We start from the raw sequence: 17,187 nt of genomic DNA on the forward strand, positions 1-17,187 counted from the left end.
ATTTTTGTTATTTACAACTGAATTTTTGTTGTATAAACAAAATATTTGATTGCGGTTAAAAAATGCCTCAATTAAATAATTTTTCTGAAGGTACTCAATTTTTTTTCTAGTGCACTTCCTTCAAAGCGTGCTGTATTGTTGTGTGTATTATTCACGCCGACACGTGTGGTTAATTATGCAATTTCTATTACAGGTCAACGAGGCCTTTGAGGTGCTCAAGAGGAGAACGAGCAACAACCCCAACCAACGTTTACCTAAAGTGGAGATATTGCGGAACGCTATCGAGTATATCGAGAGTCTCGAGGCGCTGTTGCAAGGAAATAGACCTTCCGGACACCAGGATCACCCTTCCGCTGAGAGCATAGTATGTATTACGTGTCCAATAACTCAAATTAATAAGATCAGCATGCAACGAGATTAGTTTCAGTAAAAAATCGTGTTCCGATTAAAATTTTATATCCAAGTTTATGTTAAATATTATATACGAAATTTATTATGAGGATTAATTTAAGATAATCTTTGCCAAACACGTCGTGGCAATTATTTCATTTTTAATAAATATCTCATTTTTATTAAATATTGCAATTTAATTTTGACGACTTTTACCATGTATGATTTTTTTAGGTATTAGTAATTTAATTTTGAAATTTTTATAATGTTGTGTGCTGCCATTGCAGTATTGCAATTTAATAAAATTAATGGTTCTCACAAATTTATTAAACAATTTTTTAAATAATTACGAAAAATCTAATATACATTATTGATTTTATTGCAAAATAAATTAGGACGGTATGTTACATTTATCTTAAAATTAAACCTGATGCTTCTATCTGATAAAGAGTAAGATTCTTGTAAAAGAATGATACGTTGTGTATACTTTTGTAACAAGATGCATTTAAGCGTTGCATTCTGCATCGTTACACACATGTCCGACACGTGCATCGCACACGATCCACCGGCTCTAATGGTTTTTGACCCGCGACACCATTAAGCTCGTATCATCGTTTTTTTTCCAGTATACGTAAAAAGGGTTATGCCCGAATTTCTCGCTCTCAAACGAACGCGCTGTCGTTAATGATAATTACCGCGTAATAAATGTCGATGTAAGTGCAATTTGTGTGCATAAAAATTATTATTTTTTAACAAAAATGAACTGAGTGTATTAAAGTTCTTTAAAAGTTGTATCTAAATATATTTTATAAATTAAATAAGTAAATTGCTTCCATACGCTTGTTAGTGCGTAAATGATACATTTATAAGGTCATTAGATATAATTCGCAAATAATTTGAATGTACTTATCAACGAAATTAATTGCAAACATTTCGACGCTGGATTTGAATTCTCTTCAGTGCAGAAAGCGAGTGCAAACTACTTTCGCAATGAAGAGGATTCTAATTCAGAGTCGAATCATTTGCAATTAACTTTGTTGGTAAGTACATTCTGTTTGCGAATTATATTTTATAAATATATTATTTATGCTTCAACAACCGTCGAGGCTTATAATATAGTTAATTTATTTACATTTTATTTTTAAAATTCAAAAAATTATTTTCATTTTAATAAAATTTTACAAAATATACATTATAATGTACATCAATACATATTTGCAAATAATATTATAACTTTTTTTATACAAAACTATAAAAGTTTCCCAGAATTTATGCAAATATATATCTCAATGGCAAACTTGCCAATAAAAGTTTTCATTTTACTAGGTTTGTTAAGTTTTACATCAAGCGATAGTCAGTGATATACATCGCGAATGGATGTCTCGGAGCCATTCCGATTTCAGACACTAATTGGAATATAATTGTATTTCTCTTTCATCGAACTCTCGTTGCCCGACGCGTTACAATCGATCGATCAAGTTTCATCCACTGTTACAATCTATCAACACACAGATATGTACTTTGCAGATATTCACAGTCACGGATTTTATTATTTCCGTAAATATTTATTGTCAAGAACTAAGAAAATATTTGGTTATAATAAATTGCGATTACTGTAACAAATCTATTTAATTTTAAAACTCACGCGATGAATTTGAATAATTTAACTTGAATAATTTAAAATAAAAAATCTCCAGTTTTTAAATTTTAGAGGATTTTCTTAATTCGTGTATTTAAAACTCTCACACGTTTCAATATAAATTGCTGTTGTTGTTCAATGTTGTAATCTGGTTCGGGTCGAAAGACGGAAGAGTTTAAACGGATCCTTTTTGTTCAGAATATAAATTATCTGGCTTTGTAGCCAAGGGAGAGAAATAGATCCGTACAATTTGTAACGAGAGCAGAATCCAATTGAACTCTGGCGAGCTTATTTTCCTCGAGAGAGACAGTAGGCGTGCTTATCGGTCTGACACTTAAAATGCTCTTAAGTGGCATTATCGAATAATCCAGATCGTCTATCGTAACACATACACATACACCCTTCTTCTTTCTCTCTCTCTCTCTCTCTCTCTCTCTCTCTCTCTCTCTCTTTCTCATCTAGCAAGGTGAGAGGATACTAGCAGAGGTATAAGAGCGACGAGAAAAGGAGAAGTTGACCTAATGGATCCGACGCGGGAGACTCGTTTCCCTCTTCGCGTTGTTTTTTTTTTTTTGTGCGGCATTGTGATTTGTGGGATTTTGCCGGTGCAAGGCGGCGGGCTTATATTTAGCGAGGGTGCGTCGACGTATTCACGGGCGAAAGAGCGGAGAAATATATTTCATTGTGTAATCCTTCTCCTCCCCCTTCAACCTCGCGACGAGGAAAGAAGAGAATCTCCATGAACGCGACAGCGCGGCGCGGCGCGGCGCGGCGCGTCGTGACGACGAGATTGCCGCGAAATTCCTGCGGTCGCTCAGGAATCCCTTTTCCCTCCGTTCGTACAACAGTCTTACGACTCACCGGAAGCGCGGGGGGCCTTTCACCCCTTTGCCCCGGACAGCCTCCGGCCTCTGTGTGACACTACGAGCGAGTTCACGCTCCGCGGTCCAGACCGCATCTTACAAAGCCCAGGCTCAATTTGTCTCGCACTTTCGTCGACCCCCTTGCTTGCCAACCCCCTCGCTTGCCGACCACCGCTGTTGCGGCGGCAAACTTATTTGACCCTAAGCGCGACGCAAACTGTCTCCGAGGGATTTTCGTCCAACATTAATACTCGGATATACCGAGGTCGTGTTAATGACTCGATATACACAGCGTGATCGGCACTGATGTAGCGGTAAATTCCTCGAAATACATATATGCCGTATGCTAATTACGTGCGATGATGATTCGTGATTTGCAATTCGCGATTCGTAGTAGATTTGCAGAAATTCAAATTGTGTTTGCTGGGATCTCTATGTTACTTGCAATTAGTAGCATTTGTATGGTATAATTTTATGTACATATACACGAACGAATACAAATTGACTGACCCGCGCCCTTTAATTTCGTAAAAAACCGCTGAATTGACATAAATGACAAGGATGGGTACACTCAACGAATTTTTCCATTTACACTATTCATTAATCTCCTGCAAATGGCAAATTGAATCACGGATTATGAATATTCTGGCTCTACAACTTTAATCGATCAAATTCATCGATTAACTCTCATAAGAAGTCTTCTCGCAAATTCACATTGGGATGCCTGTAGTTTACATGAGAAGCTTGAAAGGAGAATATTTTGAATAACAAAATTCTAAGTTGATCGTGAAAGAATTGAGATATAAAATGGGTTTATTTTGACAATTTCGTTCACGTACAACTTACATCTGTTTTAGGCCGTATTAAAATCAAAGAATCGGTTTGAATAAAAGAAAAAAAAGTGACATGTGGAAAAAGAGGGAAAGAGAGAAGGAGAGAGAAAGTGAGAGAGAACGAGGAAAGAGAGAGATTTACGTTGATTGTTTTTCTGTCAAAGATTTTTTTTTTTTTTTTTGCGTGTGTCGCGTATCTGTAACTGCAAACTGACGAATTTTTCATCTTCGATCGTTGCCTCACCCGACACAACTGGACACCATTTTACCCCGATTTCCACGGTGAACGTATATCACTGCCGGGAGAATGTATCGTGTTGGATGTCGGAGCGTTTCTCGAAACACGCGGCGACGGTGAACGGTGCGAGAGGAGTCGCTTTCACTCCGAGAATAGTCCGCCGCGACGCCGCATATAGATGAGCCGAGGACGAACAGATGATACGGAGCCGAATAAAATGTACACAGGGTGCATTTAGCGGGGTGCATTGCTGTCCGTAGAGCGCGGGCGTAAACGAGGGGCAAAAGAATGAAGAGGAACGAATTCACAGGCCGGATGGACGATTGGCATTCCGTCGTGCCGCGTTGATCGATAGCACGATCGTGAGCACGAAAAGAGAGAAAAATGGAAAAAGGGGTGAAAGAGCGTGGCCAATTCTTTCTCCTCGTGCAGAAACAGTTCCCGATCACAGCCTCTTCATTCCGCGCCCTCGCACCCCCACCTCCGGAATGCATCCGATGCGCATTCGCCGACTGTATGCTCCGATGGTGGCCATTGACGGGGAAAACGAGCTTTCAATGATAGGAACTGCTTCCTTGTTAAGCTTTGATTTCTAACTTCGCTTCGTTGCCCCTTTCCAATTCAGTCCTCATCTCTGGTTACGCGATTTTTCTTTATTACTTTTTGATCTTACACTTTTTTTTCATGCCAATCGAATTCTCTACGTCTGCCTGATTGTTCATAAACCCGAAGAGAAACATCGCTAAAAGAGATATTGATAACAACCTTTCAATCTTTCGTCGGACTAATAATTTCGGACTGATAATTTCATTGATACAAGATCACTTATTTAACTATAAATTGCAAATAACTTTAACATCATCTTCTGATGTTTCTGACATTACAGTGTGAACGATGGCCAAAATGACGTGGGTGTTGCCGGAGCTCGACTCTCCGCGTGACAGCAACAATTTAGATCTGCATAATGTATTACAAACTCTCGCTCTGTGATGAGGCCAAAGCTTTATGTAAGCAAAAGATTTACCGTCAGAAATTAATAAATGCTATATAAATACGTCTAAAAAAAAATAAGTTTTATAAAAAGAATCTTCAAATTCTTTTTTGATGACAAGCTCACGATAGATGTACGGAGGCTGTACGTACATTTACTCTGGAACGTTGCATGGTATTATTTAACGAGATATTGAGTTTGTAGGTCGAATACAATAATTATTGCCGTCTAGACTTCCCTTTGAGAAACGTATTGAATTATTTCGGTACAAATTAAAGATTAAATATAACACGACGACGGGTCGCTTGGCTTCATGCCAAGAGATATCAAAGACATAATCGATAAAAAAAAGCTGGAACCTTTTTTTTATCTGAAACTTGAATTCTGAATTTGAAATATCGTGTGTTGTATAAATTTATTATTACCTTTACACGACTACTTAGCCTCGAAAACAATAAAAAAAAATAAAAGAGATAATTTTATACAGAATTCATTTTATTTATAAAAAAAGATATATATAAAAAGAATTGTTTATACTGTACAGTCGAATGACTTTTGAGATAAAACGTTAGAAGTTCATATAAGTGTGATTCGTTATCGTCCTACGGCAGAGTTGGGCATGTATTTGAAATACTTTTATTTAAAACACACTATTTGCAATACAAGCATATTTTGTATTTTTTATTTTAGCGCATCACATAAAAGTGTTACGTATTTTGTATTTAAAATCGAAAGATTGAAAGCTTTTTGTATCTTGTAATTTAAATAATAAGGTTGATTATCAATGTTAGTATTTGAAATACAAAATACACAAAATATTTTTATAATCTTTTGTTATTAATACTAAAATACAAAATACAAAATACTTTTATATGCTCCCATGAAATACAAAATTTTCATGTACTCTGAACGAACACAAAATACAAAATATAATTGTCCTACCAATACTGTTTTTCAAATAAAAGTATTTCAAATACATGCCCATCTCTGTCCCACGAAATCGATAAATTGCCAGCGTTGAGTTTACGATTATACATTGTATGACGAATGGAGACAAGCGGATGTTTCAAAGTCGCCTTCGCCAAGCGCCGCGAGGCATTCGTCGGCGATCCTTCTCGCTCATACGTCTCCAGAGATTTCCGGTAAACGCAAAGCGATCCAAGATTCACGCTCAGGCGAGAATATCTCGCGTCTGAGCGGGTCCCGTATTCCCAGCCGCGCGATTATCCGGAATTTATTTAGTCGTCGCGATCCGCGGGTGCATTATCGCGCCTGCCGCTATGCCGCCGCGCCGGCGGGTGCATTAACGCGTTCGTGATGGCCTGCGGTGAGACGCTTATATCGCTGTCAGAATCTACGATTAGTAAAGTAACCCGCATTTCGACCCGGGAGCATTTTGTTCCGATAAAACTCTCTCGGCTTGCGTGCGGCCCTAAATTGAGACGCGAGCCGACGTATCCTTTGGGGTTTACGACGACCAGTATAAGTCCACCGACGAAAAACTTCTGCTCCGTGCCGCCGTATAAATATTCATTACAGACGATATGAGGGACGTGTTTCTTTGCGGTTCTCCAAATCTTAGATGATTTCTGTATTCAAGGGGGATCATAAAAAAGTGTAAAAATGTTTAATTAATAGTTTATGTCGAAGCTGTTTATACTTACGCGTGTAAATATAACCGTCTTATCAGATTTCTCTTAAAAAAAAAAAAGAATTTCTTGCTTGGTTTATTATCTTCTATTATTTGAAAGTACAAATTTCTTTTTTGCTTGTTTCTTCTTCCTCCTCGTCGTCTTCGATAATCGTCTCACCGACGTATGCAGCTTACGCTGCCACGATTTTAATCTAATTAGAGCCAAATTCACGCACCGCGCACAGTTACATGCGTTACCGCAATTATGTCGTGATTACGTGGCGTGATTACATGGGTTTGTATTACACGACGCGATGCTATGTAATGCGCATCACGGGAGCCGTTCGAAAGGGCTTTCGAACGCGGCCGGATTAATTGAATGCGGAGCGAGATATTAGCGATTACGTGGATGGCAAAATGCGCGGTCGGTGATTTCTGCAACGAACGTGGCGAATTCACCGAGAAATAGTCTTCAGTGCAACCCTCGATGAAATTCTTCGTCAATCGGTGCTTAGATATTTCTGCGAGCATCCCTAATTCATCTCTCGCGTGCCACTCTCGTAACTTTTTCTTGCAGCGTAAACCGTAGTAATCTCCGAAACAGTAATCGTGTTTAAGTAAATTTCTCGATGAAATTATGTCGGAGGATAAATCCTAAATTTATGCCGTACAGTCGTAAATCATCCTGCATATGGCTCTCTTGGCATATACGTTGGTAACTCAAGTACTTGGACGACAAGGCTAGAGACAGCTTCAGTCAGCTTGTCATAGTGCATTCTCATTATTTAGAGAAGCTGCATTACATTTTATGCTTTAGAGACGAAGTCGGAATATGTATATATATTATATGTAATAATGTTGATAAGCTTTTATATGTATTTTATTAATGATTTCAATTTTAAACCCGTTTTCTATGATCATTCTATAAGTTTCCTAATTTTCAATTCCTTATTGAGTATTGATTGTATTGTTGTTGAGTACACGGAGAGAATTTTCTTTTAAAATTTACCCGGAAAATATGGTGATTGTGGTACAATACAATATTTTAAAGATTTTTACCATGCACTTTAGTAAAATTAATCAAACTTATTTTATACTTTATTGTAGTTTTATTAATGAATGAGAGAGATTTATATTAAAATTTTTCGAAATACAATGTTGTCCCACGATTGTCATATTTTCAGGGTAAATTCTAAGAAAAAATTCTCTCCGTGTATTATTATTGTAACATTTTAATTACTATAGGGTAACTCCGGCAAATACGCCGCGCTGGGATTTATGCCGCAGAAGTCAGAAAAAATAGAAAGAGTAGGGATAATTTTCTCGCAACTACTCTGTTACATGCCTTTATTTATATTAGTATTGAGTTATATTAGTATTGAGTTATAATTTCAGCTTCTTACTGTTAATATTAATGAAATTATTGTAAGTTGAATCGATTTGTCACTGTGTGTAACAAGTAGCATCATAAATTATAATCTACATAAAATGATTACTGTAAGGCGTGTAAAAGACCTAGTGGTTATTTCATGATACATACGTGTAGAGGAATAGTAAAGCATGTTGTATAGAGTAAGATACAAGTGCTTTGCTTTCGTATTCTTTGTTTAGTTTGTTGAAACCCTTGCATTTTTGCCATATATCCCACTTCATTATCTATATATAGCAAAAATGCAAGATTTCAAAAAGTTTATTTTTTAATGTGAAAACTATTATATTTCGGATTTTTAATATTTTTTTCATAGTAGTAGACAGTACAAAGTTTTTACTGATATAGTTCGTTTATTTTAAACATACTAAATAATACTTAATAAATTAAGTTTTTAATAGGTGCGGCGTATACCGGATTATTTTCAAATGGATTATTTTTTCTATAACATGCAGTGTTCAAAATCTGTTTTTATTCAGCAGAATATGATAATGACAAATATATCTTTCTAGCCATTACATAGAATTCGTATTCAAAATTGCACGTAAATAATCAAACCTGACGAAAATGATATCGTTTTATACGTATTTCGCGCTATCGACTCAAACAACGAGATGAACAAATGTGCAGTGCATTCGATTTTCAATTTGCCCATTCGTCGATGCGCTTTCTGCCCGTTGGTGCACCAGCGATGACCCAATTTCGCGAACTTCGAGTACAGGCTGCGTGGTGTTGGAGAAGCAAATTGGATAACGATAATTCCAGCGATTCCACCCATCGCCGCTTCCCGCCTATCGTCGTTACGCTTCGCTCGCGAATATCTGTAGGATGATCCTCGACCATAGGATAAACTGAAGTACGACCGGGTTAATGGTTCACTCGAATACAACCGGAATTTGTATTTGCTATAACTTAGCAGATTAATTCTACAAAGTTTCGGATGATTAAGAGATATAACGCCTCACTTGAACAGTTTCAATAGTTTGGAACAAAATTATAAAGTTGTTTATTGAGTTTATCTTCTTCGAAATATATACAGACATATATGATATACTTCACTCTTGAACTTAGTGTTTTTCAGTTTTATTCGTTTCAACTGTTCTATAATATATTTATCGAACGTGGGATAAGAATGGAAATATATAGTTCCTATCATTTCTTCGCTAAAGAGAATAGAGTCGAAAACTTACTGCAACACACTTCAAAGCCATCGATTAATATTTTTAACAAAAAATGAAAATATATATAGTGTACATGTGTATATATATATATTTTACACTATATATGTTTTCATTTTTCGTTAAAAATATTAATCGATGGCTTTGAAGTGTGTTGCAGTAAGTTTTCGACTCGATTCTCTTTAGCGAAGAAATGATAGGAACTATATATTTCCATTCTTATCCCACTTTCAAATTTAAATATTACAACCGTTTCTTTAGACCGTTTCTGCTTTTGCTGCAAAAATGTTTTCATAAAAAATAAAATAAGATTATAAGAACAAAACCAAATTACAGCGGAAAGAGCAACTGAATAATCTCTCGCAGATAAATAATGAATTAATCAATAATTTGTATCTATTGTATTATTAACGACTAATTAAGTCATGTTGGGTTATAATTGATAAATGTTAAATTAATAATGTTATGATTTTACACAAATTAAAATAGAACTGACGTTATTGCACCATCGACATACTTTGCTTTATATCGCTTTGCAAAGAATACTTTGCCTGTACAGTGAACGCGTTTTCTTCTAATTGCTTCACAAACGCTTTCGGATCGCATTAAACAGTGGAATCATCGTGAAAAACGAGGCGAAGAGAATTTTATTACTCGAAAACTTTATTACTCATAAATCTGATAAAGGAAAGATTTTCTTTTAATTTTTTGTGTATATAAAATAGAATGAAATCTCTCTCAATATTAATACGAATTATTCTAAAATTAATGGAGCAAAGAGATATTATTAATATAATAAAAATAAAAAAAATATTTTTGCTTTATCTACAATAAGTTAAGTCTTTATATAAGTGATTTTATTTTTTGCTAGAATATGATATAAATTACACGAGTCGTATATAATTTTATTTTACAACACGCAAATACTAATCTATTCCATTATTATTTTCAATGTCCTGAACGTTTAATAATTTTATGAAATTATAATGAAGCGCAAGATAAATATCTGCCTGGACTTTGGAAAAGGGGAGACGAAAGAAACGGATAAAATGTAGAAAATACAATTAAAACAGGACTTATTATTACTTACAGGATCAAGCGCGATCAATAATTTCTTATCGAGAGGCGTTCACGCGATATAGGGTTAATCGATTTAATTCAAATCTGTCATCTTCCTAATCCCCTCTATTGAGACTCCATTATTTCTGAGCACGCTTGCCTCCATTGTGAATGATATGCTTGTGACGTGCCCTGTTTCATTTGCATCGCGAGATGAAACGTTGCGCGCACGGAAACAGCTACATCGAAAAAGAGAAAAAGTGGGAGAGAGAGAGAAAGAGAGTGTATGTGTTGTGTACATGTGTGGCTTTACATTCGTTCTCTTATTTACAGAATGGAGAGTCACCGCAGTACGTGACGGACAGACTTCGGCAATTCTCGGATCCTTTGGCAAGGTTTCAACCAATTAACGGTGAGTGGTATTACTCACATTCCACCCTGCGTACGGTTGCTTACAAATTTAAGCTCTCGGGGAAAGGTACTTAAGGTCGCAACATAGACTTTTGCATAACGCATAATGTATAAGCGAATCAATCAATCATAATACTTCCTTTGCTTTTATTTCATAGAAAAAAAGGATTTTGATTGGTTGAGACGCTATGCGTTATGCAAAACTCTGTACTGCGTACAATTTATATGGAGTTTACGTAGAAAAAAATAGACATTTTAAATTTATCTTTATCTTTTTATTTGTGTACTTTGACTGTGTCCAGAGAACACGCTATCAGCGCTTTTATGCTGTTCTATCTTTATTGTTCATTATACGTAAAACAACAGTAGAGTGATACAATAGCGTTGATAGTGCGGTCCGCGAATGCAGCCTTTATAATAGAAAAACTTTTTTAAATTTTTCTTATTTTTACTAAATGTTTTGCCGATGTTACATTTCGTTACTGGAAGTTTCTGGTAATTAATACTGCAGTTAAAAGGAAAAATTCATCACCATTATTATTTATTAAATTAAAGCTGTTATAAATTAAAGAAGGACTTAATTTGCGTACGTCCGTCTTTACCAACTATTTGATCTTTAAATTATGTCTCATATGTTAGATTACGTCTCTATTATGGAGCACACATGGCACAGAAAGATTGTTAGAGAAAGATCGTATGGTATCTTTTCTGCGGCACGTACTCCTTCGCAGAAGAAACAGCGAAATGATTAGTGCACCGTGTGTCCGTAGTCTCGCAAATTCTCGTCGCTCATGACTCGTTCTGTCACGCAAAAAATCATCAACATCTGCATCGCATAAGGCAGCATTAGTGCAAAAGTCGTTATGCAGCCTCACGATTGAAGAACCCATAAGATCAAATTTGCGTTCGTTGTCTCACGTGCACATCGAACAAAAATAGATCATATTTCCGTAAAAATATGTGGACAAGTGTAACTTTTTGGTACATATATGACGTACCCAACCCTGCATATATGTGATGCTTTAGACAACCATATACTGTGTTCTTTTTTTTAATCAGATTCTATAACAAGATCAGAATTACTTTTTTCACTGAATAAAACTTTAATGGAAACACTGTATTTATCGCAAATTTTTGATATTTCTTCTATTTTAATTAATTGATTAATTATATAACTCTTAAATTGCATCTGTAATGATATGTAAATTAAATTAAATTTGTTTTTAAGAATTGAGAAGTACTATGTAAATCTAAATTAAATTCGAGAAATCAAAACTTTATGGTGAATTGTTAATTTAAGAAATGCATATTGTATTGCAGATTTTTCAAGGCTATTTAAATTGTGATTATAAGTAATTTTGAAAATAATGACATTTATTCAGAATAAATTATATCATCAAATTGATAACTTTACATATATTGCTTTCTTTAAAAATAAGACACAACTTATATAAAACGTGATTTTCGAGTTATTGTCGTGAATGAGTTAGATAAACATTACTCTGTCAGTGTGTGTGTGTGTTATCAAAGGTGAACTAATAAAAAAAAATCATCAAAATATTATAACTCAAAAAGAGTGATTTAAAAAAAATTGTTACAATTAGTCAAAAAAGAATAACTTTTTAAGAGTTGTGAATGACAAAAATGAAAGTTGATCACACATGTTAAGAATATATTTTTTTTTACCGATTTGATTGGTCAATAACTTTCTGTTCAGAAAAAACAATTTTTTCCTTTTCCTAGGAAACTCAATTTTTTTAGTTTTGTCACTTTTGAAGTAATGGAGCCATATGGAAACCATAAGTCTTACCGTACAGTGATATCGAAGATATTGCCGGCGGTTATAGGTCAGATACAAAAATAATATTTCATATCGTCTCAATTGGTCGCGTGAACTTATCTGAAATAGTTTAACGGTGCGCAAACAGAAGCGATAAGACTCAGTTGCGACCGAAACTTCCGTCGTTTCCGTTTCCTTTTCAAACTGCTGCTTCGTCGTCGTTGCTCGGGGAGCATTTCCAGAGGGAAGGCGACAGCCTGTGCGAATATTATCGTTAGAATCGTACGTGTCGCGTAATCTTCGGGAGCAGAGAGGTACATACTGACGCGCATCTTACAAAGTAAACCGACATGGATGATTTAAAATGGTGGGTCATTTGAACGTACCCCCGGCAGGTATTTTTAAGCAGATTAATGTCGGACACGAGACGGGGCATTAAGCAGATCGGTATTAATGAGTTTTGTCATCCTTGAGTGACACCCGAGTCTCCGTTTGGTTACACTCGCCGCTATAGATAGCCCACCCATGCGCACTTCTGTGGTGCAACATTTCTCCCCACGACCGTTCGCACGCTCGCGTGCGTAAAGACGATATATCGTGCATACGAAAATCTTCGGATGTACGTAGAAACTAACGAGATTATCCGTCGCACTTGCTGTGCTAAAAGAGCAAGGCGAATTGGCTCGCAGAATCTGGATAACCGGACAGAGTGTCATTTCATTGACGTCGAATGTAAAGGCAAGTTAAATAAAATGAGATAAGAGATAACGGAAAAGATTGTTTATACTGAGATTTGATGGGAAAGTATATACGGTGTACTTAAAATCTTTGAATTTTCTCTTTACACCTGAAGAGATAATTTTGCGTTAACGAAATAATACTAATTATTTTTATTTCTCTCGTAAAAAAGTTGAAAAGATTACTTTAATCGAATCGAAGTATTTTCGTAGATTTGATTTCTATTCTTTCCGTATCTTATTTAATACATCTCTTCTGTAGGATTTACTTTGTACATTCGTTGACGTAGAGTGGAATTTGATTCGCTCAACTTTTCGTCAATTACGAATAAAGAATTTTGATAATTATGGGATTCTCTGAGATTTTCAGTGTTTATTAATTTCTTGACGCTGCAGATGTTACAGAATTTTCCACGTTTAGAGCGTAACATCTTTATATTTTTAAATTCACGATAATTTATTGCTTCTCGATAAAGTACTCAAGTTAAAGGCTTCTATATTGTCCGGTTTCTAAAAACTTTATCTCGGCTTTGAAATTAAAAACTTGATTCCACTCGTATGCTTTAAATTCTATTAAAAGTTTGCACAACGCCCTGAAAGCGAAAGGGTTGAAAAAATGCTTTGTCGCATCTGGTGCCTGCCCGCCCTTTCCGTGTCAGTAGTAAAACGTATACTGTGAATAAGCCTTGATACCATGAAGGCAATAACCCCCATCAAGCTAGTATTGCGAATCTTTATTTACGAAGATACTTTATAACAGACTGGCCATTTCCATTTTTACTTCGTTTATTTAACATAGAAAATATCAATAGGTATTGTGTTTTGAAGGAACAAAATGATTCGGAGAAGAGCTTTTAGATGACCGGACGTAAAGGCATTTGAAGATTCAACAACACTCGTACAATGGATTCGGTACTTGATATCCGGCACAGAGACTATAAAAGCAATAAATCCAATATACCGTTATACCCGACTGTTTGGTTGGCTTTTTGATATCATACATGTAAACTCACACTTTGCCGTGTGTGTACCGAATATTCGCTCTTTTAACTTCCTGACCAGATGAATGATAAATCTTTGGAGGCTTTGATATCAAACATATGTGCGATCAGTTTATTGTCTCATTTGGGATAGCAGAAAGAAATTATTTTCGTGATGAAAGTTAATCAATATTTATGCATATATAACATTTATTTATTATATTTATATTTAAATATATCATATACATATATAGGATGATTCATTTTAATCTTAATAGGCAAATATTTTGAAAATATACAGTTTTACAAAAAACAATTCAAATAAAAGTTATATGATGTAAAGGGGGATGTCACTATTGTACATCTTCCTTTACGCTATATAATTTTTGTTTGGAATGTTTTCTTGGTAAATTGTATATTTATATATATTAGACTAGACTATGCATTATACACCATGTTCTCTCATTGCACATATTATAATACATATATTTTACACTTTTTTGCGCCACACAAGATGCAAGTGCATTTCTGAAACGCATTTCTTGCTAATATTCATTTTAACGTCGAGCCTTTTGTAACATTCGATTCGATTAAGGAATTTAATAGAATTGTGAAGCGATACAAAGATTTCGTCTCGCGATATTTCCGTCGATTATCTGTCGTTTGCTACCTATTTTCAACGTTTATCAATCACGCAGTCCGCAATACGGAGCTGAGATTAATCCTCCTGTCAATAGCTTGCGGTCAGGTCGCTTTCCGACGATCGATTCTCTCGGCACACCAAGTTCTCGCGTAGTGCATGATGTACTATCCGCCTCCATCCGTCTGCTTTTTCGAATGCTTCTCTCTCCGTCCCTCGCTTCTCGACAATGCCACAAAGACGATGCGGCGTGATGCGTTTTGAGATAAATTATTCGGGAGGCAGGAGACCGCGCGTTGGAGGGCGCGGCCCTATTTTCCGGTCGACCGCCTGTGCAATTTCGATCGCTGGCACGCCAAGAGAGGCTGCCTCGATGCCACCACAATGCGGCCTCGATCTTCGTAATTGACTTCCCATCCGAGGTCTCCTCTGACACTTCGTCAGCCCGTAAATGCTCGCATAAAAAGAGAAAAGAAGAAAAAATATGATCACGCTGTCGATCGCGTCGAAAAGACGTGTGCCGTTGTCAATTTCCGTGAAATATGCGACCCGTCTCTATTCATTGTTTCCCTTACGCTTATTCGACGAGATGGCATTTATTTCGAGCAATTATTGCGTTATCAAAATCAGAGTATGAGAGAAATGTAGAAAATTGTTGAATGGGAATTTAAACAAATTAGACCTTATAACAGACGCGTTATAATACAAACAAGAGTACGTTTAAGTAACACTTGCATAAAATTATATATATTGGGTTGGGGAAAAAGTTTCTTCGTATTTTTTAATTCAAAATTGTATATACAATATCTTCGTCAAAAATTAACGAAATTAAAATTTAAAAAAGGGTTTTAAAGCTCTCTTGAAATCTCTACTTTCGAAAGGTTACTATATTTTTTGAGTTTCTGTGAGTTTGGTAATTTTTACATTTAAAAAATTACGAGCTGAAAAGGATGAAAATTGTTTCTTTTCACTTTGGGGATCTCTCACGTGCCTAAAAAAAATTTACGAAAATTTTCGACTACCTATTGTGAAAGCTAGAAGCTTTCCCTACAAAATCATTTTTTTTAAATGTTCCTATGATTTTTTGTTCCTGAGTTATTCGCGAGTTAAGTAAAGGAGCATTCTGACTTTGATTGCTCATAACATAACGCCGATAAAAATTATCATACCGCAATTTAAAAAACAGATTCTTAAAGCTGAAACTTTGCTCCAGCGAACGATATAATTGTAACGAAAATTTCGCAACAAATGAAAAACTTTTGTAAAAATATTTTTTTTAAATACGAAGAAACTTTTTCCCCGACCTAATATTTATGAAATATATATATATACAAGACGAAATACAGAAATAGTTTTTCTCGTAAGATTATTCAGTTATCTGTCAAGTCCTAAAACTCGTGGCTTCTTTCGTTTCCGATGTGTCCGTTCTTATTCAACGTGAAGATATATTAAACCCATTCTACAATTGCGTAAGCATTGCAAGTGGTTGTAGTTGTAAGAATTGACTAATCATGGTCGAATATAAGGAGAATATTCAACTGTAATTGATCAACTGTAATTGATACAACCATTACAGCTGTACGCTTACGCAATTGTAGAATGGACTTTAGTTTTCCCATAGCTTTATATATCTTCATAATTTTATTATTATCCCACTTGGAATGCTATTGTTCGACAGGCTTATTATGCGTAGCAAATTATAGAACCAATTTTTAATTTTATTTTTGTATATGAATGGATTAATATTCACATGGAATTCACTTCGCACGCGTTTACCTGATTCCGAATTGTAGTCGTTTAACGCGAAGATTGGTATCAATTTAATTTATTCTACTCTATTTTAATCTTAATCATAAAATATATCACGATAGCGATACCGGTGTCACTCATATGCACCATTAAATGTTAACAAATTTATTTCTCGTCATGTAACAGTGTGTTTCTCAACACTCCGAAAGACGTTCATTTACTACGCATCGTTAATCTGCTCGTAAACGCTGAATATTGCTCGTGTAAATGCCATTAGAGCTATCGTCATCAAGATCAAGAGCCTCTTGGTGCACTTTACCTACACTTAATGCAAAATGGAGCGAATATCGTTATCGGGTTAGTTGATAACTCTTACATTAATTGACTTTGCACGCCTCTCTCAAACTAAGATAACACACGATAAATTATTAACATAAATTAAAAAATTGCATCAGAGAGACGTAGTGATGAACGTAGAATGTTTGTGAGAGAAAAGTCAAGATCCAAATCTAATTAAGGATGTATAATTAGAATATGCACGCAAATAATTAGAATTTCCTGTATATCATCGAGCAAACGTCTACATATCACGCATGCAGGCGACTCTTAGGGTGACGGTGTGTCGAAGTAACCAACG

The 17,187-nt window shown here is 35.5% G+C and overlaps 1 protein-coding gene across 3 annotated transcripts in view; it reads left to right on the forward strand.

Annotated features, from left to right (window-relative positions):
• The window catches only part of nau (myogenic-determination protein nautilus), a 62,985-nt gene that overhangs the window by 6,114 nt on the left and 39,684 nt on the right, over positions 1–17,187 (forward strand). For 2 of the 3 annotated variants that reach the window (XR_001940582.1, XM_018521667.1), the window contains exons 3-4: positions 194–364; positions 10,587–10,665. Coding sequence is in view for 2 of the 3 variants with exons in the window: in XM_018521667.1 (XP_018377169.1) it covers positions 194–364; positions 10,587–10,665 (250 nt within the window). In the remaining variant the exon portion in view is untranslated. Of the gene's footprint in view, positions 1–193; positions 365–10,586; positions 10,666–11,395; positions 11,546–17,187 lie in introns of those variants that run through there. The other variant, XM_018521668.1, reaches the window with a different exon arrangement.

The sequence above is a fragment of the Trachymyrmex cornetzi genome, unplaced genomic scaffold (genome assembly GCF_001594075.2).
Source record: "Trachymyrmex cornetzi isolate Tcor2-1 unplaced genomic scaffold, Tcor1.1 scaffold99, whole genome shotgun sequence".
NCBI lineage: Eukaryota > Metazoa > Arthropoda > Insecta > Hymenoptera > Formicidae > Trachymyrmex > Trachymyrmex cornetzi.